The 26,464-nt window shown below is 37.0% G+C and overlaps 1 protein-coding gene across 3 annotated transcripts in view; it reads right to left on the bottom strand.

Annotated features, from left to right (window-relative positions):
* The window catches only part of RANBP17 (RAN binding protein 17), a 152,894-nt gene extending 127,390 nt beyond the window's left edge, over nt 1-25,504 (bottom strand). The window contains exons 1-13 of one of the 3 annotated variants that reach the window (XR_008972889.1): nt 25,195-25,504; nt 24,194-24,284; nt 22,836-23,002; nt 19,933-19,998; nt 19,296-19,400; nt 16,480-16,645; nt 14,812-14,885; nt 14,243-14,362; nt 13,841-13,987; nt 12,563-12,735; nt 9,787-9,980; nt 5,820-5,925; nt 4,088-4,223 (exon numbers count right to left, since the gene is read on the bottom strand). Coding sequence is in view for 2 of the 3 variants with exons in the window: in XM_057415157.1 (XP_057271140.1) it covers nt 4,088-4,223; nt 5,820-5,925; nt 9,787-9,980; nt 12,563-12,735; nt 13,841-13,987; nt 14,243-14,362; nt 14,812-14,885; nt 16,480-16,645; nt 19,296-19,400; nt 19,933-19,998; nt 22,836-23,002; nt 24,194-24,284; nt 25,195-25,278 (1,629 nt within the window). In the remaining variant the exon portion in view is untranslated. Of the gene's footprint in view, nt 1-4,087; nt 4,224-5,819; nt 5,926-9,786; nt 9,981-12,562; nt 12,736-13,840; nt 13,988-14,242; nt 14,363-14,811; nt 14,886-16,479; nt 16,646-19,295; nt 19,401-19,932; nt 19,999-22,835; nt 23,003-24,193; nt 24,285-25,194 lie in introns of those variants that run through there. The other 2 variants (XM_057415157.1, XM_057415158.1) reach the window with 2 other exon arrangements.
* Nucleotides 25,505-26,464: the final 960 nt, after the last annotated feature.

A 26,464-nucleotide genomic window follows, 5' to 3' on the forward strand; every position in this document is an offset into this window, starting at 1 on the left:
ACCTGACACAATATTCCTGCTACTTCAGTCACAAAGATGTTGTATTTTTCTTGTGCATAAATCCAACGCACGCTGTTAGAGTTATCCTGATACACTCCACAGCATCTTCTGAAATAACACTGCCTCGGCAGAGACTTCCCAGTTTTAAGTGGAAATTTTCATTCCTAAGCATGGTGTTTCACCAGCATTTTAAACTTTCAGGTTATGTCTCCAGCTTATGAAGATCTTTCAGAATTCAAATCCTGTCCTTTGTGATTGTTTCCCCCCAGACTACTGTCACTTGCAAACAGAAATAATTCTATTGCTGTTGATACATCAAAATATTTCAAAGGAAACGCCTCATTCAAAACTGAAATGTTTTGTCTAATAAATAACATGTTTGATGTCAGGAATCAGATTTCAATGCAATATTACACTACTACAGCAACAGCTAACAGTGGCATGCTACAGGAATGCCAGAGCTAGAACAGATAGAAGCTGCGATTACAGTTCCAGTAAAGCACATGCAGTGCTTTTCCAGCCAACTTATTTTCTACCACCCTGCCAGGATCAAATCACAATATGCCACAAAAAGATGAGTATGTGAAAGCTAAGTCACATCAGCATTAAAACATGTATTAATAGAAAGATACTAATAGTGCTGTACAGTACCAGAGAATCCAGTCTGGCATTCAACATATATACGTATTAATTCAGAACTCTACCTGATCCAAATGACAGATGGTTAATGTGTTATTTTTGTATAGGTAATTTAATGGTACTAAAATTATATTAGAGTGTCATGGAACAGATCTTCAAGGTTTTGCTTTTCTTCCTTAGACAGCAAGCCCCAGTGGACAGTTTAATAAGAATGCATTAATTTACGTACCCAATCTTCTTTTTCTCTATGAGTTTCCTTTTCTTATCCTGAAGATTACGAGTTAATTAATGAAAAAAATGTGTATATTTATATAGAAGACTTGTTCTATAATTTCATTAGACTCTTTGGCCTTCTCTAACCATTGTTTGTTTTCCTGTATGCAAGCGTATGATCAGATAGAGAAATACTCTCGAAAATTACCTCACTATGGCTGAAGCATGCAGAATTTCCATTATCTGTTCTGTAAATAAAACAATTCAAGCAATCCTGAATGTTTATATAAACGTGCATTAACTGAGTCATTTGATATATGTCTGATTTTTCTGCTTCCAAGTGTGAGCCTTTTTATTGCACATTTGTAGATAGCTGCCAGCGAGACACAGTATCACAGGATTTACAACTGTGAGGGTAGAATGCCATCTGCTGCTATGCTTGCTGCTACAGCAGGATAAACCAGAGGAATCATACAAGGGCTGCCTTCTGCCTTCCTCTTAAATGAAAACTGTATACAAACATCTCATTTGGTTTTATTAAAAATTAAAAAAACCCAAACAAACACACCAAAACTGGGAGCTCCGATGCATTTACACACAGCTCTTGTAATATGATCTGGTGAAATTATGTCATACTGACCACAGGATTCTGTCAATGCAAATGAGAGGCTGTTGTATCAGGCCTACTAGAACAAAATGAAAAAGAAAGTAAATTACAGGGGTAGATAATGTAATCAAGCCATTAAAAAAAAACAACAAAGAAAACACAGCTTGAAAATGTATTTGCAGTGAACTTCAGAGTTGCCAGAGTGGGGCTAGAATTTAGAAACACCCCTTGAACACCATGACAGCCTTGCAAAATTTCCACTTTCCCAGTCTGGTTACATATAAGACACATACAAGACAAGCAGAGGCAGTAAATATACAGAATATGATTCTGGAAGTGTTCGAGGCCAGGTTGGATGGGGCTTGGAGCAACCTGCCCTAGTGGAAGGTGTCCCTGCACATGGCAGGGGTTTGGAACTGGGTGAGCTTTAAGGTCCCTTCCAACCCAAATTAGTCTGGGATTCTATGATGATATATTACTAGTTTGATTCATGCCTACCTACCAGGGCAGGGAGAAAAACCAAAACAATGAAACTAAGCAACACAAAACCATTTTCTGCAATTCATCCACAGTTTTTCCCCATGTCCTTTCAGTGAGAGTTAATTCTTTCTGCTCAAAGTGCTCTTCAGTAATTCAAATGGAAATATTAGCATTTTACTCAATAATTAACCATTTAACCTGCCCCACACAATGCAATTGCACAGGCAGTCCGAGGGTTATTGTGCTGGTTTAAGGTTGGGGTAAATTTCTTCACAGTAACTAGTATGGGGCCGTGTTTGGATTTTTGTGTTGATCACACAGGGATGTGTTTGCTACTGCTGAGCTTACACAGTGTCAAGGCCTTTTCTGCTCCTCACCCCACCAGTGAGGAGGCTCAGGGTGCACAAGTTGTTGGGAGGGGACACAGCCAGGACAGCTGACCCCAACTGACCCCTGGGATCAGGGATATACCATGCCATATGGCATCATGCTCAGCAGATAAACTAGGGGGGAAGAAGGACAAAAGGGGGGGACATTGGGAGTGACGGTGTTTGTCTTCCCAAGTCACTGCTAGGTGTGCTGGAGCCCTGCTGTCCTGGACATGGCTGAAACCCTGCCGGACTATGGGAAGTGGTGAATGAATTCCTTGCTTTGCTTTGTTGTGCACATGGCTTTTACTTTACCTGTTAAACTGCTTTTATCTCAACCCACAAAGCCTTCTCACTTTTACCTTTCCAATATTCTCCCCCATCCCACTAGAGGGGTGAGCAAGTGACTGTGTGGGGCTCAGCTACTGGCTGGGTTTAAAGCATGACAGTCACTCAGAACACACAGCTGAGCTGGATAAACTCTGATGTAGCTGGCAAATGGTCAAGTTTCACATTTTTTTTTTTACTGACAATGGAGCTCCAAGGGATTTAAGTATAAATACTGCACTTCAGTTTCCTGCCCACTGCTTCACCCACACACAAGTGCTTCTTCCAGCCGTCTGTACGATGGACATCAAAAGCTTAGGTATACAATCTCCTATGAAAATCCGTACGGCATACTACATTGATAGTGGTTCTCCACAGTTACATCAATTAGTCAGAATACAAAGTGAAATCAAACCCCTCAAAATCAGATCAAAATAAAACATAATCCAAGAATCAGAGATCAGAATAACAACTACTCTACAGCCGTGTTGCCTATGAATTGCCATCAGCAGGAATTTTGCTAGCAGAAATACCAGGACCATGAGTATGTTTTTACTGTGTACTTTGTGTTACTTAGTGTTAAGAGCAGTGCCCCATATTTAAAAATAAAAAATCAGCTTTGACAATTGAAAGGAACACATTGCTTTCATGAAAAAGTAATTCCATACAGTGTAAAACTTTAATATTAAGTGAGGAACAATTCAATAAAGTTGAAGTACAGTTCAAACCTGAAGGGATAAAAGAATTCTTGAGATTTGGACTGTTCACCAGAAAGCAAGGATAGAGTACTACACAAGTAAAACCAAATCTCAGTCACTGTCACAATTCTTGCTAAAGATTTGCTTGGGGCTCCAACAGAATTCTTTCAGTCTTTCTCAAGATCAATTGATCTCATCTTACTGACATTCTCTTTATAACATCTATATTATGACTGTCCCCTACAGTTAAGGTGAATTAAGAGCTGCTTCTTCAAAAATGCATTTTACTTTTCCCTCTTCCCTATTTAAAATGCAGAAAAGCCAAGTAATGTGAGAAATACAGTGGAAACCACATAAATGAGTAACTGTCAAAAGAAGAGAACTATTAAAAGAATAAATCTTGAGTACCCAGCTGTGAAATATAACACAATATAGCAGAACCCAGCTAAATGTTTGAAATAAAAAAACTGAAATGCAAAGTAACCTAAAACGGTTTAATGAACATAGCTGTTAAAATATTAACTCCTTGCACACCAAACTCAAATGCATATATGGTCATAAGCTGATGAACAACCCATGAATAAGTTATTTTCAGATAAGCAAAACATTAATAAGTTACCTATTCCTCTATCTCTCCATCTAGCAAATCAGCCAACAGATAAGCTCAGAAGCCTTTATGTGTAAGATGCATTGGCAGGTGAATTTCTGCACAGGCTTCCTCATTTCAAAGGCAGTGGTTTACAGCAAACTCTTACCTTTGAGTTGTGCTGAAGCTGGTCTCCCACATATGTTTTACGGAACTGATCCAAGAACCACAGAACTGCCAGTTCTACTTTTTCATTACTGGACTGTGGTAACTGGGCATCCATCAAAGATATCAGCTGAAAAACTCTTTGTGACAGCAAAAAAAAAAAGACAAAAAAACCCCACAATTTTCAGGAAGAATTCTTAAATTATATCATATTATATTGTCTCAGCTGATTTCTTTAGGAACCTATCAAGCATTTTTTGTTTGCCTAAGTTTCTTCTAGGATTTTGTTTAGTTAGATGCTAATTATGCTAAATGACCACTATGAAACATAAACATCAACATAATGCTTTTCTAATTACTCTGTCACTTGAAATTTTCTCAGATATGTATGTTGTAACACAGTGAGTTTGTCAACTGCTTTTTCTTTCTTAGAGCATCAATTCCATGGTGAAAGAAACAAACTGAAGAAGCACAGGTCTCAAACTGTAAATGCAGGGTAAGAGCTGTTCAAGTTCCTTGGAAACTGAAGCTACTGTACTTGGAAATAAATTTACATATGCATAATGCACTGCCTGCATCACCTCTTCCCACTTTTATCTCTCTTAACACATCTGAACATGAATTTTCTGACCTAAATCCTTACTTCATACGCATATATCTCCAGATTACTAGGACTGATTTCCAAGAATGAATTTCAGACTACAGCAGCTAAGAACAAAATGTAGTACCTGTTTTTTTAATAATGGAATATTTTTTATTTAATCTCTCATGTTCTTCTGCTACCTATTCCCTGAAATCCTAATTTCCTAGCAATTCAAAAACTTACTCTCACCTTTTCCCGATTCTGAAATGCACAGTCACTGGATTAGAAGTCAGTAGCTACTTCATCTATAAGTCTGTATATTAAAACCTCTCACTTTTAATAAAAACATAGTGGAAGACAGCTAACACAACAGAGCCCCAGGGTAGATTAGGAAGGCAAGACACAAAGGAGAAAATGTAAAGCTTTTTATCTAATTTTAAATTGTACGCCCTTTTTCATGTGTTAGCTAGTGAATGTAAATACGAGGACCGAATGTGCACACCTTTTTTTATCACACTTGTGGGTGAAAACAAGGATTTAGGAAGTGTTTGCCACTTAATTTGAGTTTGCCACAAGACACAGGTATCCTTCACAACAATCCCTAGCTCACCCCATGCCCTAAAACTTGCAAAAGGACAACTTTAGCATGAACATTTTTAAGCCTTCTTTTCTTAACAAGTTCTAGTCTAAAAAGAAGTGTAAATTTTTGGTGTTTGACCAGCAGTTCCTCTGCAATTCTTCACCCACAATAATTAATGTAAATGAAGTAGTGCAGAAAATAATAGCCATAACTCACAACTAATAAAATTAACACTTGTATACAAGTATAACACAGAGGAAAACAGGTATCTACATGGGCATATCTAAATATTGTTTATAATAAGAGACATATTTGCCTTTAATCCTCTTCCCTTCCTCTGAAACATAGTTTTGGAATGATTGCATTACTGACTCTTCACTGCTTAGGACGATGAATCAGGAAGGGTCAAAGCCAGTGGACTGGTCTCAAACCACAGAAAGTGAGTACAGCCCTTTAGCACCCACCATCCAAGAACTGGACAAAAAATTGAAACACTTAAATTCAAAATACTTGCTGATATTAAACACTGTTAAAAAAGAGCAAAATAAAGAATTCAAATCAAGCCACACTTACCGACAGGACAGCTCTCCATCCATAGCATCATGCTCCTCAGTACTAGTGTATGTTAATCGGCCTCCCACAAAAGCACCCACAAAATAGACAAGCCATGCCAGACATCCTAACATTAAAAGAAAGAGAAACAGTGATTATAAATAGTAAATAGTAGAATTATAAATAGTACAATAGTAGAATACGCTTCCATGAGGAACCAGCAGTTCTATATGGTATCAGACTGGGGATGCTGTCAAGAGAATGGTAAAGGTTTCTTCCTTTACCAGAGTTAAAACCTACCCCGACAAATCAACTAACAAAAAATTCTGAGCAGAGCTGGCAGATAAAGTAGAACAGCCTATTAATCTGGACACACTTATAAATAAACCACAAAGAATTAACCTAATACAAATTAAGCAAACTCAGTTGGTAAGATTAGACATACAATTAATCTACCATCTTCACCTGCCTGCCACAGGTTACTTCAAGGCATAGAACAATTTATTCACAGTGAGGCTGTTTCATCTCCTTGTCATAGTATTAGAAAGCAATTGAGACTCACTCCAATCTACTTGGTTCTTAGTTTTATTTCAAATAAAGAACACTTGGGAATATTAAACTATTATCTGAAGTGATCTGCACATAAGAAAGTAATTGTAACTCAGCTATACTGTTCAAGAAAAGAGTTTGTGAATGACCACAATGTTTTGAAAGTCTCTTTGGATTGTTTTTAAAAGGGTTTGAAAGACAGAGCTCACCCCTTTCAATCCATGCTGTCATGCCTTCCGTTTTCCAGATGACTTAGCTATCAGTTTCCACTATGGCACTTACATGATCCATGGGCCAAGAATCAAAGTACAACATAAAGATCTTAATTTCTGTAAAACTAAGGTTCTACAAATAACTCTGAGTTTGTCTACGTGGTGTGTTTTGTTAGGCTTTCAAATTCTGACATCTGGCTTTATAAATACGGAACTCACAAACACTGAACTCAGACAAATTCTTTTGGCCTCTCTGCTGGAAAATAACTGCCACACTGCAAAACTGGCATTGTTTTAGCCTCTCTGGCACATTAAGGTGGAATATCTTTAAATTTGACCTACTAATACCCAACTCAATACCAACCCAATTCCTGCCTCAGCTTTTTAAGCTGTAACTCCAGTAACTAATGGTATTCTCTCCAAGGAAAGATGCAGTATTTTTCCCTAAAGTATGATCAAAACGAACTGAAGAGCAAAGTAACACACAGACCTGTTAAAACTTCAGGATACCACTAAAGGTTTCTTCCTCAACTGAAATGCATTGAGACTATACCACAGTAAAGCTACTTTTAGACTCGATCTTCATTTAGCAAAATATACTTTGTAATAAATGGAAATAAACTGGTTGAAAATAGCAATGCAGCAAAGACAACTTGGCTACTCCATAAGTGAGATATTGAGGTGTCTTGCCCTCATTACTAGGATTCTTCCAAGTGATGACAGGATAACTCACAAGAGTGAAGACAATACCCTGACGAACAAATTGTCTTCTGAACTCATTCTGAAATTTAACATAAAGGATAAACTACAGATAAACAAATGAGGTCATGTTATGACTGTAAATCAGTTATTTTATTGTGGGTATTTCTACATACATATCAGGACATGCACAGTATCTACCAGAAGTCTTGAGGTTTTATTTCATGTTTATTTAAAATCTGATAAACTAGCCTTCATTTATGTAACATTAAACTTCATTTCCTTGTACTTGCAATGTTGTATTTTAGGACAACATGGAACTGAGAGAGCACTGAATGCTTTACTTCCTAAGCTCCTTCAAGGAGTTCTGAGGTGTTCCAGTATCCTCATGGTCTGAATCTGGTGACTATATATCATAAGCAATTCTATTTCAGTCAGAGGTATATAGCACAGGGTGTTCTATGCATAAAAAAAAGATGCTGAGATCAAATGTACACAAAAAGATAATGCAGAGTATGGAATAACATGCAGATGATTTCAACACAAGTGCAGGAAAGCATTCAGGTTTATCTTAAATCTCAGTCTTAGTTTTTAAATATACCACATGAGTATGTAATAGTCTGAGATCTCTAACAGAGAACAAGCATTGATTTTTGACACGTGACACAACATATGAGGAAAACTTTAAATATCTTGTCCTGTTGTTCTTGTTCCAGTCCTAATAATGTGGAAGGACAGTATCAGCTATCCAACAATCAACATATTTCCCTGTTTCAATTTCCCTGTGCGTCTTCACAAACAGGACACTTCAAAGGAAAACCCCATCAGACACACTACAAGTTGCAGTACCAACAGCTGCTAAGAGATTGCACCATCATTAGCAAAATGGCAAGAAGCTGAAGCGTCAAAGAGGACAGACGATGCTCAAATAAATTTAGCATTAACAGCTACTAAAGAATGACCATTTGAGGATGGTATCAAAAAGCAACTGTGTGTGGTGCTAGCTGGTTCAAAGAGCAGAACCACTGCTTTGGCCAATAGCCCTTTTAAAAATAACCCCCCTATTTTTCTTTTTACAAATTGCAGTAACTCATTTTTTAATCCATACTTATTTTTCTGATGATAGCCCTCTCCTCTTTGCACAATACCAATTCATAGGTGTGACTTCTTTCTTCACTGTTTAAAATTTCCAGTGCATTTGCTTTTCCAATTACTGAAGCAGACAACAACTTTTCTTTTAGAAAATAATTATTGCTGTAATAATCTGTAATTATGGTTTATAACAGCAATAATCCCAAAGAAATCAGTCATTACCATGGATCACAAGTAATCATTAACTACTGTTAATGACCCATTTCTTGGGGATTATTGTTTTAGTAAACCATGACCACATCATTATTGATACACAGAGCAAGACAGTATAATAAAATGAGATCTTAATATTACATTAACTTATTTTGTAACATTAAAAGCCATTAAACATCTAAATTTAACCATGTATATCTAGGGGATATAACAGTTATTGTTCAATATGAGCACAAATGTTTAGTTTGCAGAAAAGAAACACAGTATTTAAACTGCATCAAACGTTTTCTGAGGTAAGAGGGCAATCCCCTAGAGCACTGACACTGACAGACTCTGGCTGATTGTTTCCCTCTGCCTCATCAGGTCTGGGGAACGGAGCAGAAATTCAGACTGCAGCTGGTCAATGAGATCAGGTCAGTAATAAAAGTTCTCCCAAATAAGTCAATAGGTGCATGGAAGAAAGTGGTATTCATAAAACAGAGAAGTAGAAGGTTTTACAGAAATTAGTGAAAAAATGGCTCCTACATAGAAGAAAATCAGCATATTCAAACTCAACAAAGGAAAAGCAAAATCAATCATGAATACTTAATAGCATGCAAAGAAACAGCTGTATTATGCAGTAACCTGTCTCACCTTTTCAAAATAACACCATTTATCCATGTAAAGATGCAACAGCCATAAGATAACTGTATTAGGAAAGAGCCAGTAGTTATAAAGACAGTTTAAGTGAGACACAGAGAGGACCGAAATAGGTATATGAAAAAAGATATAAAAAATACTTATTATTTTTACAGCTTACACTACAATAAATAACTTGAGTTTCTTGAAAATTAGGTAATTCATTATAACAGAGCTGTATAAAATAAATTAAGGAATTTACATGAATTTTTACAGACACATAAATGTAAAAAGACAGCAAGTTAGCGTCTTCATTTACAAAAAATGTTCATCAAGTTGCAGCTGGTTCCCATGAGGGCACCTGAGGCACTAAAATGTTGATTTTCAGCAATTAAAAGTTTTTACAGCTCTCATGTCTATACTCTGAAGATGTAACAGTGTGTTAAAACACATCAAAAACTGCCAGTGTACAGACTCAGATCACTAATTTCTAGATTGGGAAAAGGTCTTGTTATATCTGCTGTAAGATCACTGCTCCTTTTCATATGCAAGTATATGGTTATTTGCACATAAAATACAGTCTAAAAATTAAATTAAATACTAACCTTCCTGAACTGTGATTTCTAATGGATTCCTACTAGAAGAGTGCAATAGTTTTTGGTAGTTTTGTGCATTTTGGTCAAACAGCTGTACAAGAAATGTACAGGTCTTTTCGTATTCACACCTGCTCACTGTGCACAGTTGCTCCAGCTGTTGGAATACTGTAGCTGTATCATCCAGTGGATCTTCTAAGCCATCTCTGGAATAGAAATATAAAGTAATCACTTAGTCACTATTCCTTAACAGCTCTTTTCCCATCCAGACCTTGTACCACTGACACTGAACCACTGAACTATAAAAGCCTTAGCAGCTGGTGAATACAGCAGACAGACATAAGGTCTCATTCTACTACATAACAATCCACATCCACACAAACACAGAACATTATGCTATTTGTGCCTTCCTCGTAACACGTTTTAAAAAGCAAAGAAGAGATGCTGGCAGTACGAACACAGAAAGAACATTAGGCTATTAACAAGCAGCATCTTTTGCAGGGATGATGAGAAGAAAGAACGGAATACTGAGTAGAAATGGATTTTATATATTCATCAAACTAAGCACAAGACCACAAAACAACAACAAGCAAGCTTCACTAAAGCTCCATGCAACTGCTTTGTAAATCTTCTATCCTGCCATAAACAAGCTGTGACCCTACGGAATGTTTATAACAAAGAGACCAATAGCTCTTGCCATAAAATGTAACTATACTCATTACACAAGCCATAGTAGGAAAGGTTCATTCATCAGAAGGTTACCCTTTTACTGCACAGGCAACAATCAATCTACAGATAACAGTAACATCCAAAAAGCTAACAAAGCTAACAGTGCTAACAACCAAACTCCAACAGATATACAGCAGCTGAAAATTCTAATGTCCAAGATGGGCTGAAACAGACCTCTCCTCAGCCCTCTCCTCAGGTATTTACAAATACGTGACATAAAAGTTCTCCTTATAGTTTGTAGAAGAGCATCCTCTTGCTGACTCTTTGCAGAAGAATCACTACCTCCTCACTCACCCTTACTTGAAAGGGAGAACAGCTATTTAAACCCCCCAAAAGGCAAAAGTAACTTTCCTTCCATTGTTCTTTCTCTGTCTGAAGGACCTGTATGGCTTCTGAATGGTGGGTGATGCTATTGACTGGTTTATAAGAAAAATGGTCATCCCAGAAAACAGGATTCATTTGCAAAGACACCAGTTCATCTCCTTTGAGCAAACGTCAGTAGTCTTATGAAACTGACTCCCAGACATCCCACGTTTCTCAAGAATGGTCTGGATGTTTGATGCTAAAGTCTACATTTGATATTGCTATGTAGAAAAATGCCATAGCTGAGGATTTTCATCACATAACAGAATAAGACAATACAACAGTGGTATACTAATCACCTAGAGCTAAGAATGGATACATACCAACAGCATTACACAGACTGTCTTAAGAATGACGGACTGGTAGAAAAGAAGATCAGTACTTTCCTCATCTTGTCCCTGTTGGCTTTTTTCATGGATTAGACAGTTTGCTCCTCCAAAATGTATCAAGGACATTCAGGAAATCTCTCATCAGTGCCATCACTGAATTTTCAGTGCTGATGAAGACAACAGCTCATTTCAACAGATCTGGTCATGCCAGATGGTTTGACCCAGCAGTTCAGCCCTACTAAGTGCTTCACATCTGGAAGGTGATATGTAATGTACCACTCAGTAGAGAAAAAAGCTGAGATTTAAGGTTCAACCCTGAGATTCCACTACAGAAAAGCTGAACAGAGAAGATAAAAATGCTACTAGAATTGTAGGCTGGCTGAAAGAAGGCTCATGAAAACTCACTGCATCTGCAACCAGCTGCTTCTCCGTCTCTGTCCTAGCACTGGAACACTGGAAGCTCCCCTAGGTTCTATGAGTTCTTGGTTCTGAGACAATGATAGTGAAGCTCATGATTCCGAGCCATTAAGGTCGTCAGCCTTTAACGTACCTATGGTGATATCTTAAGGCAAATAACACCAGCTACAGCTTAGTTACTAAACAGTAAAATGGCAAATGATGTAATTTGCAGACATGAGATGTTGGCCAAGATAAGACAAAAAGGACAATAATGGTAAAGTTGAATGTACTTCCTCACATAAACTGAACAAATAACATCATCTCAGTAATGCAAAATTGAAAACCAAAAGCAGATGTGACTTATTCTGCAGTCCTGTAGTCTGACAGGAAATCCTATCAGTAGGAATTTATAAAAGCCCTTGAAGAAAACTAAATCCTTCCTAGTAATCTAAACACCTTTTTCTTATGTGCTATATTATATTGTGGACTACAGGTCATTTATTTAAACTATTAAAAAGAAGATTTGAGCTAAGAACTTTTAAACTGGCCACTTTCAATCTTGACACTCACTAGCTTGTTTTATTCGGTCTCACCCTTTCTCATGAATGGGGTTCAATCTGCTTTCCCCCATCACTCTACCCTCTATGGCCCTAGAAAGTGATTCACTGAGAAAACATGTCACAATAGTTAATTTAGATAGCCTTGAAAAAGAAGGGGTGTGGGGAATAGGCTTGTTTCAAAACACAAAGGCCCATGAAAGGAAACACAATTAGAATTTACATTTGATTTTGGCCTGGATTTAATAAGCAAAATGAGTAAAATTATATCAGCCAACTAAGAGCAGCTAAAGAAATCACCACGGTAATGAGAACCAGTGTACTTCCATTTTAAACAAAACATAATATGCCAGCAAACCAGAAAATTAAACATTCCACATTACAATCTTAAAGTTGCAATTACAAGTTTACCTTATAACTACAGGAACACATTCCAGTCTAGAAGCAATATAAGCTTTTGTTATCTCAGGTGCATATGTATCTAAGAGGTGGGGTTCTGCCGTTTTCACAAATGGAACAGATGCTACCATTCTTTGCCACAGAGTTAGCAAATAATGAACACTATTTGGAGCAAATTCCCAGTGCTATAAGAAAAGAAAACATACTTCTGTTAAAGCATCCCAGTGTGAAATTTTAGCTGTGAAACATGATGGTTTTATTTAGTCTTATTAATTCACATAGCTACCGAAGGACCCCATCAGAACTGAGACATGCTATGGCATACATTAGATCCAGCATTACTTTTAGGCACTCCTACCTCCTCTCAGTAAAATCCAGGACTCAGACCTAGGCCTAGATTCTTAAACAGTGCACGGTGAGAATTAAGTGCTATAAAAGGGCCATTCACAAATCCTAAATGTGGAATAAGAAACTGTCCAGAGCCACCTAAGAAGGAATGTAAAGAATTAAAATGCATCTCAACTCTTTTTTTCTCTTCCAAGCTTATGGAGCTGCCATTGATAATTCAGGAATTCAGAGGTCAAAATCTTCTCCTGAAGGTCACTATCTTCAGCTGTTACCCTGAACACTAGAGAACGACTCTGGAGGAAATGATAAAATAACAACTCTTTTATTACTCAAACAGTGCATGACTCTATCATGGCGTAATTCAAAAACAAATCTGTAACATTTTTAACACTGTGAGAATCTTGACCATGAGACATGTGTCCTTGTACAGATGTAGGTCCCACAAAAATGTAGCCATTATTCCACGAATCTTCCTAATCCAGCTCGGATGGGAACTCTGCACTCAACAGCTCAGCACACAGGAAGTTGTGTGTGTGTAAACATATATATACATGGACAAAAGCACAACTCAAGAACCTAGTCAGTGTAGGCACTTCAAAGTCTACATGGGAGCATAGGTGTTAAGTATTTTAGGGTTGTATAAAGGGTGTAGTTTGTTGGATTTTTGTTTTTTGAGGGCAAGAACTAAGGTTGAAGGATTAACGTTCATCGATGCCGTGCTTCAGTTGTCGTTCTTTCCTTTAAAACTGCTCCCACTACAAAACTGCATCAGAAGAGTGCAAACCGGTTCCAGAGAACTTAGATTACATCTGAGTTACATCTCTGACAAAATGCACTTCACGTAAAGACAAGCATTACCACCTCCTCACAAACACCACAGAGAACCGGGGCCAGTCCTCTTTGTCATTCAAGAGTCAAAACCAAATCTGTATATACTCTTACCTGTAGGCTAGTAATAGTGAAATTTGCTATAAGCTGGATGATTTGGGGGTAATCTTTCACCATTACTAGCTCTCCCAGTTGATAGTTGGTTTTTAGCCGAGCCAAACACCGACAGAATTCATGGTAATTACCCGGATCAGATAAACCCTAAATAAAAAGCAGCAATTTTTCAGAAGTTAATAGCTTAATCTAACAGAAATTGTATAAGCAGTCTTGCTAACTGGGTGCCAATTTTATTTGCACAGGACTTTTGCTTTGTTTTGAATAGGAAATCAAAGCAAACAGAAATCTGGCTGAAAGTGGTTTTGATCAACTGAGTATATTAATGAAGGGTGTAACTGGAACAACAAATCCATGATGTTTTAGCATTTCAAATAAATCAAATAAAAATTAAAGAGATACCTGTGGATTTTCCAGGATGTGTCTCACTCCTTTGATCAGATTACCAAGATATTTGGCACGTTCTGGATTGCTGAATAAAGATCTCCTTGTAGAAGCAAACTGCACTAAACAAGAAAGTGCCTAAAGAATAGTAATAATTAAAAAATACTGTAAGACTAAAAAAAAATAATTAAACTTTCAGAATAAATATATCTTAAATGTTTAGAGCAATCCATCCCATTGCTGTCTGTAGTACATTCTGCAGCTGAAAATTATTTTTGCAGCAATGTCTATGCAATCACTAAACACTGATGTGGCTCAGTTTTAAAATTCCTGTTTATAACAGCTTCTGACTTATCATCAGGTGGCCGAGTAATGCTGAACTGGGGGAGGAGGTATTTGGATGCTTTCCGATTCAGAAATGAAAACTGGGGCTGAAGTTGAAAGAAAAGACATTTTGACTTGGCACTGACCCATAAGAACTCATAAAATGCTAATGCAGGGAATAAAACAGTCTTTTGTACAAGGTATAGCTGTTAAAAGACTATCTTCCATCATTACTTGAGTGTAAATCACTAAGTTTCACTTACTAACTGAGACAGCATAGGTGGAAGGGAATGATACAAATCAAAAAACAGGTCCAAGGTCTCTGGCTCCAGGAAGACTATGGAAAAAGAGAAATTGGTTTTAACACACTCTACAAGCAGTAATTATCTTTAACTGTATCATCTTCTTTGTAACCAAAACAGTAAGAGGTATCACTGTAACTGAGAATAAATTATGAATGGATGGATTAATCAGTTCACTGTAAAATATCAAAGCACCATACTCTTTTTATCACATTTAATCTGTGCTACAGCTCATAAAGAATACTTCCTTTACTGATGATACAATACTTTGTCAGGTTTGTTATAGATGTAGGTAAACTGATTCCTTCAGGTTACTATGGTAGTACACTAAGAGAAGACAGGTTTCAGATACTAAGGATGAGTTTAGTCTGTATTTAAAAAAAGACAAGTTTTTAACAGAAGTTCCAAAGACTATCCTGAAGTCTACAGACTGATAAACAGAAGAAAATGCTTTAAACAGTTACCAATACACTGAGGAATCACACTGAATGAACTACAATGCAAATGAACTACAACACTACCCCACACTTTATGAAGGGGTAACAACAGAGTAGAAGTTCACCAATAATTCACAATTAATAAATCTCACAAATGAAGTGATATTTCAAAGTTATTCCATTTATAAGCATTATTTCATAGGATGACTGATGTAAAATAAAGCCTCACATAATAAAGTTTAATCTCCTTTAGGCTTTCTCTGCGTTTAATGACCAAAGAAAGATCCCTTCACGGACAATCTGAAGTATCTTAACTAAAGCCTTGGGAAAACCCTCCTCCCCTGAGGAGGAAGGAGCAGAGACGTGATGAACTGATCACAACCATCATTCCCCGTCCCCCCTGTGCCACTGGAGGGGAGAAGGTGGAGAATACAGGAGTGAAGTTGAGCTTGGGAAGAAGGGAGGGGTGGGGGAAGGTTTTTTAAGATTCGGGTTTATTTCTCATTACCCTACTCTGATTTTAGCCAGTAGTAAATTAATTTCCTCAAGTCAAGTATGTTTTGCCCATGACTGCCATTGCTGAGTGATCTCCCCCTGTCCCCCTATCTCGACCCATGAGCCTTTTGTTGTATTTTCTCTTTCCTGTGCAGCTGAGGAGGGGGGTGACAGAGTGACTTTGGGGGCACCTGGCCTCCAGCCAGGGTCAGACCACCACAGACATACTTATACTAGACCACCGTCTGCACTGTATACCAGGAAGTCAAAGCTCTAGAATCTAAGAATCAAGATGCAATCCTCCTGCTGCCTCTATTAACAAGCTCACATACTAGAACACACTAAACCATGATTATCACATTTTTCTCATCAGGAAGAAGACAAGGGAAAACAGACATGCTGCAACTGCAGTACCTCTTCAAGGTGCTCAAGCCAGGAATGAGAATAGCATTCAGTGTCTAATCAGAAAAATTTAATTTACTGTGAATGTTTATGTTACAGACTGTTATTTCTTTCTGTAAAAGTAACAATAGGAGAAATGTGACAGAAATAGCAGAAGAGGTTTACAAACAACTCGCCACAAAAAAAAAATCCACTCCACATTAGAAACTATTTCATACTTGCAAGTCCTGTGACAAAAGCAGTTATACAACCACTGGATATAAATTTCAGACTAACAGTTATGGTCCTTTCTTACTTGTTCTCCAGTTTGTTGGAATCTGCACAGTGCACAGGTCATCTGCAGACTCGTCAGCTGAATTTCCAATAAAATCAAAATTAAGACAGTTTAGTACAAGCTTCAAAAGTTGCATTGCTAGACTTTGCTGCCGTTGGTCCTGAAGGGTTAAAGGTTTTGCCAAGAGCTAAAGAGAAAAGAAACCTTGTTAGGTCACCTGCACAGAACATGCCTTAAAAACAGCTTTGAAAAGGGAAAGGTTTGGATATAAAACTGCAAAGTTCAAAGCAAGAGAGCACGTATTAAGAGAAAAAAAAATAAATCCTTCAACAATAAATTATTATTACTGCCTCAGAGACATCTTCCACGTCATGCTAAAGCTCCCAGACTTACAAATTTTACAAAGCCTGGTGAAATAATCTTTTTGCATAAAATACTTCCAGGTAAAACTCAGCACATCACCAACACTGTTTGTTAAAAAGAGTGTTAACTTCACTGCAAAAATTAAACTGTAAGGTGTCATGTAACTTCAGTTACTCCAGACCAGCGGGGAGTACAGATTATATGAATCATGTGGGTAAAAAATACCTCTACAATTGGTTATTTTTAAGTTTGATGTCCAAGCGGCTAAACTGTTCCTCTGCTAAGTGTAGAAAAAAGTGGCATTAAAAAAACAATGAAATGAGCAGTCTGGAATCTAAATGTAGCTATTTACAACATCTGTACAAATGCTGTTACTGTTTCTACTGCTTTATAACCTGCATAGTGTCAGAATAAAAAGGTACTTTAAGCTAAACAAGCTGTCTGAATTTTGAAGTCTATACTCAACATACTGTGAGAACACATTTTATCCATCCCCTTCTATAATGATAACATTTTAGCTTGAAGATATTACTACCTCAAGATTACATACACAATATAATAGCACTGAAAACAAAGCTCAAATGCACTCAGCACTGATGCAGATTGTGAACATAAAATACTGACATAATTTTGCCTAGAAAAACAGTAAAATAAACGCAAATGCAACAACTCCATCTAGTTCATCTGCTCCTTATTTAAATTCAAAGTCACATCTTAGGTTTATTAACAGGAAGTTTTAAAATTCTGATGATAGGAATTTAAATCAACTGTGTGCCATCAGATGCCTCATTAACTTGATAATAACTCTTGCACCACATTAGAATTGACACTAAATTATGAATTTAGCTTTGAAATCAACACTGAATTTTAGTACGTCTTGTATGAACAGAACCTGTTTTGCCACCAGTCTTCTCAGTAATGTTTAATCTCTTGGGATTATTTTAGTGATTCCACATTTGTTAGTTGTGGAATTAGTGGTTGTGGAATTAGTTGTGTGAGTGTATTTTTCAGTGTATTACAGACCCTGAAATATTTCTAAACCCAGCCTACTCTACTGAAGTTGGCATTATAAAGAAGCAAATTCTAATTTTCTTATGTTTCTGTATGGAAATCTGCGTGATGTTACTCAGACATACCTTTCAACATATGAGAGACTAAGAAAGCACCTGCTGACGAGCTGAGCTTCAAGAAAGCTAGGAACCTGTTGCAGGATACAGGTTCTCACACTTATATTTACCGTTTTGTGGAATGGGGTTTACTATCTCTAAGAAGATGCTTCCAAACTATCCAATTGTTTTAAATTATATACAATTTCTCCATTAATGTTCAATCCCAACACTGATTTAAAACATCCTTTGTACATCAGCAGAGGATTTCCCCTTCAGAGGTGAGGGTTAACACACTATTTAATTGCTCTATATATTAAATAAATACACTGCTTGTCACCTGAGCACTGGAAGCTGACCACACATGCCCTTGAAACTGACTGCCAATGTGAGGTAAAACATGCTAGTTAGACGAAAAACGTACTTTGAAAGAAATTTAAGTTAACACAGTTTCTCTTGTTTTTTTTTAAGCAGTAACTCAGTCACAACTCTCAACCTTGAGAATTATTTCTTTAGCCAAAAAAGTAATTGTAACCATTATCCACTGATCCACTGAGATGGCATCTGTGTTTAAATTCTTAGCTTAAGGGCCTGCGTCCAAATTTCACCACCCAATTCATTTGGTTTTCAGAGAAAACAAATAAACCAGCACTCCCAAGTGTCAAAGAATAGAAATCAAGCAACATTAAAAAAATAAGCTGCTCTCAAAAGCAAAATGTTTCCTGAGCTTAAAGAAAATTAGAATGGTACCTCATGGTGCCAATTCCACTGCTATAGAAGGCCTTGATCAACGCAAAAGGGAAAGTGTGCAAATTCCAGCCTTGATCTCAGTTCAACCTACCTGGTCCTGAGAGACCTAGCTTACAGTGTGCAGTTCTTCACCACCTCCTGTCGAGGCTCTCGAGAGGCTGCAGCCTGAATAACCCCAAAATGCTACAGAGAGGTTAAGAGAACTAGGGAAGGGGAAAACCACTTTGGCCAGATTGGACTGCACTGCCATACCACCAGACAGAGCATCTGTCTGTCTTCTTGGTCACTCCCAGTTTAATAAATAATGCTTTAGCAAATACTGAGATGGCAGACCCAACAAAACTGAGATGCAATCGAGAAAAACATCAAAAAAAAAGAGAAGCTCAGAATTTAGGTATTTCATTCGTTATGGCAAGATATAAAAAGAGAGATGGCACAGACAGACTGAGAGACAGCAAGAGACACACAAGGATGATTGTAGTTTTTCAGTCACTTGAGCTTAACTGGGTGTCACATAATCCATTTAAATACAGAATTCCTAAACTCAGAAAAGCTTAAGGACTCAAACTGGGACAATTATGATGTTAATGATTTAGGTGCAATTATAAAGAGCCTCACCTCCTTCAAAAGTGAGCACGCAAGCATCAGTATGTCCTTTAGAGAGGTGTCACGGAATGAGGTGGCAATTTTACGATGTTTTGATGAAGGTCTCGAATAATCAACCTAAGAAAAGTTAGGACAGAATAAACACTGTTCCCTTCTTTGCCATAACTATGACAGATATATCTGTCAGATTATTTGACACTAAAAATTAAAATTATGGTCCAGCACTAAACACAGTTCTTGACAGCTTCCTGAAGTCCTTTGTTTTTATCCTTCAAGGTTGTATATCTGGATGAAAAGCTCTAAGGCACTTCCTCAGGTTAAGATGTAGGCAAAAGAATATCATTAGCAGAAATACACTTGAATTTGATCACTCGCTTTGCTTTATCAGTTCTAGTGACTGTGATGAAAGAAACTTACATGCCATATCTGACAGAGGGTATCTGGTACAGGTAGAATCCCTGCACTGTGAATTTCTAGTCTGTCTTTCTATTCTGATGGGGGGAGGAGGGTACGTATTAATCCCTTCATGTCTAAGAAATCTTTCTCCAGCCATTTTTCTGAAGGGCAAAAACATTCAACACGTTGCTTCCTGAGCAATACATACATCCTTTGTGGAAGGAAAAAAGTAAAACCCAACAAACATGCTTACTAGATTCATTTCCTGAGTCAGTTCTGAGAGAATCATTACTCCTATTACGGAATGGTCCACAGTGCCCTACAGAAAAAAAACAGGCAGGAATGCTCAAACATCACAGCTTGTAGTTAGTGTTTTTCAACATTTCTAGAATCAGACAATTTTCTATTTTCCAACATTTCTGGAATCAAGAAGAATTTTTAGGCTGAGATACCCTAAGCTGTTTAGAAGACTTTCATGCCAAATTCTATCAACATCAGTAGAACTAGATCTTCAAACTTCCTATGTGGCTCTGAAAAAATCATTATCAATCATGATTTAACAAAAACCCATCTGAAAATAAGACTGTGAGTAGCCCATTAAAATCAACTGCAATTGGGGCTTATCACCGAGTCAGGGGGAAGATCTCTATGTCTACTTTCACAGCTGCAGTTTGCAGGCTCAGTTCCCCAAGTGTTCAAAAAGCAATGTCATCCTTGTCAAAATATCTTTGATACCTGTCACAACCACACTCATTTTTGCAACTTCACCCAAAGTTCAACTTATGAAGCAACAGACAAAATGTCAGAGAACTCTCAGGCAACATTTACATTGCTGCCCTTTCTGCATTCAGTAAGATTAAACATCCTGTCCCGTAAGTTGAACAGAACTTCCTTTTACATTTCACATTTTTAAAATAAGTCTATAAGAACGTTCCTTACATCACACCAGCCTACAGACATGGAAAATGCAACCTCCCCTTTCCCACAGGTGTGAAAAGCTGTGTGGTGACTTATGAAGGAGCTGGGAACAGAACTCCAGTCCTAGCTGCTAACCCATTTTCCTACATTAAATCACACTCAAATTCATACTGGATGAACTTTAAACTGGAATACTAATGCATATGTATTTGAAACTACCATATGCTAATTATTAACAGATATTAGTATTGTTTAGGGATTATCTTTTACATTTTTACCTAAAATTTAATTCACTAGTAGATCTATGGCTTAATTTTCTTTTCTACAGGAATTCTTAATTTAACTAAAGAAATCTCTTAAGAAGCTAAATTTTGTATTTAAATCTGCACTTTTAATGAGCTACACTTAAGACTCACATTGCAATCAGTTTAATAATAAATGCAAAATCCAATTACAGTACATTCATAAAAATAACTGCAAACTGTTGTAGAATCATATGTTTGTTTTTAATAAACAGAATATTGCAACTTATCTTTTATTAGACATTCCCAATGTAACTCAAGAAGTACATTAACTTCAGCAGTATTATAAACGAAGATGGAAAAACAAATCAGAAATTTATTGGCAAGAAATATAACTTCCTATCTTCTTGCTGAGTTGCCACAATCACCAACACACAAACACATAATAGATCATTTTGGAAGTAAATTTCCAAATAGCTTAAATTTCCTGATTATTTTTTCCTCAAAATAAGCACTAGGCTTTATGCTCACACAGACACTCAGAAAGATTAATCTGTATTAAACTCTTAAAGGACATTAAACATCTTCCAGAAAACCTTTTAAGAACCTTTCTGTACACATTAAATGTATGAAATAACCAAGTCTGGCTAATAACCTGTGACAGCCAACCACATTCTTCAAACTTACTCCACAGAAGGTGCTATATGTCCTCTATCTTTAGCCACTGTGTCTGACAGTGCTTACTCCAGATTTGACTTGTAAACTTGAAAAGTGAACAGTCCACAGCAAATGACTGTGCACTCTGACAGAGTAAATTACTTCCAATTTTCAAATCCTATGTACCAAGATCATCTTCCTACCCTGTAACATATCTTTCTCACAGTGACCAGTGCAACGTGGAAACAGGAAACAATGTGGAAAGAAATATAAAACAAGAACATTCCTGCCTCATCCAGTTACTGGAGAGGGAAGATGAGTGATCTGTCCTCCTAAACTTTCCCGTATCCCTACCTAGAACGTACTTAGGTCAGATTTAAATACATATGCTAAAACAGGTAAAGTTATAAAAACACTCTAAACTTATTATCTCCCTAGATTGTACACTACAATCCTAGGAGAGACAGAATGTCTTTTGGTTTATTTTTTATTCTCACTCTTCTTTACATGTATGGACAGAGAACATATACACACGCAGATGCCTAACTGCTCATGCACGCAAATACAAGGCATTAATTTCTCATTAAGTGAAAAAGGAATGGGGCAAACAAGGACCACAACCATGTAACAAGTACAGTGTCCTGTAATTTTGTGTACTTCAGTTCTACTTTTACATAAGCTTTCTTCAGAGAAGAGGATGTAAAGTGATTACTCCTAAGCATTATATTGCAGGTGAAGTCCCACTGATGATACACAAAAGCAACAATGTAAGACTGTAACAGTGAACACTCCAACAACTTGTTTGGTGTCCTAAGGGTGTCTTTCTTACTCATGACAGGCATCTGAAAAAATACAGTTCTACAACTGAACAGTTTGGCACAATTTTAGCAGTCATTATTACAAGAATAACAATCAGACTCATGCTTTAAAGCCCTGGACAGTCTCACTCTTCCGATGGTGCAGTATCAGGTAATAAGATAACTGGAGCTAACACTATCAGAAATGTATCTCCACATCCGTTGAAAACAGAAAAAAAAAAAAAAGGCAATACACAGAATAGCTTGACAACAGGGACTGATGGTTTACAACCACACTATGAAAAAGTGCTCTGGAGAAAGAAAACGAACAGAAACCATGACAGCACTATGAACACTATAAGGCATCAAACCCCACAAGCTCACAAGTATCAAACCCACACTGGTTCTTCACTGCAGGGAGATCTTCTATTTTAAGCAATGCTCTTCACACTTTTCCCACCCAAGTGACATAACATGCCAACCACTAAAAAGGAAGAGGTCCAAACAGAAAAAAATGGCAAAAGTGAAGGACTGTTTCCTACCTGCAAAAACTTTTTTACATCAGCAATAATGTCTCTGAAGATGAGTTGATCTTTTAGTACCTCAAACCATCCTAATTTTGTAATTTTAGCAATGACTTGCACAAGAGCTTGGATGACAAAAGGAGCCAGTTTGGGCTGAGATGCTAGGTAGTTCAGAATGTAATTTCCTGGAAAGAAGCATTTTATAATCAGCAACAAAAGTCTTCTGAAAAGAAAATTAATTAAATGGTTCTAATAGAAACCCAAAGTATGGATTTTTTAAAAGCTATATTTTTATAGTTAATATAAGTTATGCCAAATCATTAAATACAGCTCAACATTTAGTAACACAAAGCACATTACATCATCATTTTTCTAAGACACATGCGATGACAGTTTGTGAATTCAGAGAACTGTGGCAGGTAAAACAGAGTTAACTTTTCACTAAGGACCTATACACTGGGGACTGAGTATTTCACTATGTAACAGCAGCAATCACAGCCAACTCAAGATACACAAAGTGTTTTCAGACAAGATTTCCCCCTGAACGTTCTCAATTCAACCTAGAACATCCTTTCAGGCAATGCACACTGCAGCTGCAGAAATTCCTCTCTAACTAGAACAAAGCTAACCTGTTTCAAAAGCTGTTGAAATGTGCATAATTAAAGCTGATTCAAGTTAATTTTTATCTAACAGAACACTGAAACCTTTCATCAGAACAGGCTGATTCTCAGACATGCCTTTTTGAGTACTACTACTCACAGAACTGATACAACAGTGCAAATGTGCTAAAAACCCAAATTGAATCGTATGCTCCTCATGCAAAGCCTTTCACTATTAAAGACCTAACACATACCTGCTTACTCTTTTAGAATATAGCAATGACTTTAACATAGATCCTGAAAAGTAAGAAGTTTGTAGGATCTTAATCCTGCAAGTAGAAACCTGACCTGGCATGATTTCTACAAAGGTTAAGAGCTGATCATGAGCAAAGTTACCTGTGACTGGCAGGTGTACTAACAATATCTGCAACTTTGATCCTTTACAAATACATACTAGATCACTTCAGCATCTTGCAGGATAAGTACAAAGCCTACCATGAAAAAATTAGGGTTCTTGAAAAAATATTAATTAATCCGAGCTAATGAATTTATTTTAATTTTGAAAACAGGAAATGTTATTTATGAGCTAACTGCAGAGAAACAAGGAAACACCTCTCAATCACCTTTATGTTCACTCTTTCACAATGACTACCTTATTTATAACAGGCTTGGTAAATAGCAAGAACTAGAGAAAAAACAGACCAAGTGGTTACTGTGCTAACATGAAGTTTTAGATCCAACTTATATAATGAAATTTGAATCACAAACATTACTTACGAATGTCAATCCTTTGTTGGACAGGTAATGGAGATGCCCTGCTTACAAGCTTAGACAAGCACGTTGCTGCTAGAAGCTGAGCATAGGATGTCTACAAAAGCACACCAAAAGATACTATTAAATAAAAAATGGCTAATTAAAGTCAGCGACAATAAGTCAAAACCTGATAAATAATCAATACACCAGATCTGGTTACCAGATTTTAGTTATTTTTGTTTTGGGTGCCAAAAACTTATAAAAGATTTATTTTGTTTCACTCTCAACAAACCTAAATTACAAAACACTAATAAAAAGGTGGAGACCTAAAATTATCATCTCTTTTGATGTAAACCATTCATCTAAAGTAATTTCACTATTCAGTAGAGTTCTTTAGTTTTGAAACCTGATTTTAAATCATTTGATAATTTAGAACCATGAGATGATTATCATGGGTCCAGCCCTGGATTAAAGATATTTTTTTATGTTTTATCTTTTTTTTTCTCTCTCTTTTTGAATTATTTGAAACACACAGCAAGAATTATATTAGACTTAGCTTAGACTATCAAATAAGAATCAACTCGATTGCTTTATCTAGAGTTAGAATGGTTTAAACTAGCAGACAACAGAACAACACATAAGCACTTTGCGGATTTTTTTTTCTTTTAATACTTTATTTCTTGTCACGGTAGCTAATATGATGTTCAAGCACTGACTTACACCACACTGTGTCCTCACACTGCTCTACAGATGACACAACCCCTGATTACAACCCTTCTGAAAGTACTGAAAGCTAAAATGCTTTCCCTTTTTGTCCCTCATACCTCTAACACAAGGTTTTATCACTTCTATAAAGACCACCTCCAAATGGAAAAATTTCTAGAATCATTTATGAAACAGAGTATGTCTCAAAAGAGAAAGCATTTTGCCTTAATTGGCCTGACAGGTAATGGCCCACAACTGAGAAACATACGTGAGCTTCCACAAGCAAAATTACATTTATGTATAACACTCGAGATACTTACTGTTCCTTGTTCTAATAGAAGTTGGCATTGGCTAAGACACCCTGGGCTGTCAATAAGCTCTAAGACTACTTTCTCAGCTTGCATTCGCTGTTCTAGATCAGTTCCTTCGTATAGGTGGTTACACAACACTTCGAGTTCTGCCAGACTCTGTTAGGAAAGAATACAACTGAAACCTTCATAAAGAATTTTCAACCACATAGATTTCTTGAAGTATTTATAAACCTAGATACTATACCAGTAACATGAACTGTTACCTATGTTAAGCTTTCCAGTTGATTTGCATTTAAACAAAAAAACAGGAGTCTTTCTGTGACAAGAAGCCAAAAGTAACACTGAAAATTAAGTTGCTATTTCTTATTCTCTCAGCTACCAAAGTATTTCTTAATACGGTTCAATTCCCCTATTTTTTCTGAGTCTTTAGATGGTAATTCCATCATTCTTCCAAAGAGAGATGTAAAGACAGAGCACAGTGAGCAGTTTGAGTTATGCTATTTTGGAAAACTTCTGGCAAATTTCATTTCAAAAGCTGTAATTACTCATTAAATTGATGCATCTGGAAAAAATTAGAATTGCCTACAACTGCTAATGCAAATATCAGTGGAAGTGAAACTACAATAGCAACAGAAGAGCTAAAATTCCCCTCTACTAAGAAGGTGAAAAAATTCTCTTTGGTAAAGAAGGTGCATGCTGGGAACCTCTCTCTCCTACATGAGGGATTCATTCTCGTAGGACAGATGAACCCTTTGAGCATGTTTTGGGATCATTACACAAACAAAAGTTTTAGCATTCACCAAAAGCCTGTGTGACTCCCAGCAAGAACTAGCCACGTCATTAAAGGGTATCCAGTAAATATTTCATGACTTAAGCATGGCCTAGAAAGAAAAGAGAAACCACAGTATTTGACCAGTCTCATTTAAAAGTCGAAAGCCTGTTCACTAGCCCTTCCAAAAAGATATTTTATACATTAGATCTGGTTCGGCACAGTCTAGACACCCCCCCCCCCCCCCCCCCCCCAAACCATCATCATGGCCTTTTCCTCATTTTGTGCATATTGACTTCCTGGCTTTAATCAGCTTTTTCTGAATTTCAGTAACAATGACATTTTAAGAGTCCCTGAGTTTCAGTCAAAAAGGAGAAATGTTCCTTTGGAGAAATTTTAAGAAATAGCACATTTGCTTCTGCAATGAACAGATCAAATACCTCAAAGGCTGAGCTTAGTAGAGACATCTTTTGGTTTTGGTCCCCCCCCCACTATGTTCAGAGAGAGTAA

The sequence above is a fragment of the Pezoporus wallicus genome, unplaced genomic scaffold (assembly GCF_028554395.1).
Source record: "Pezoporus wallicus isolate ANWC-B61680 ecotype Strahan unplaced genomic scaffold, APGP_CSIRO_Pwel_v1 contig_4161, whole genome shotgun sequence".
NCBI classification, from domain to species: Eukaryota; Metazoa; Chordata; class Aves; order Psittaciformes; family Psittacidae; genus Pezoporus; species Pezoporus wallicus.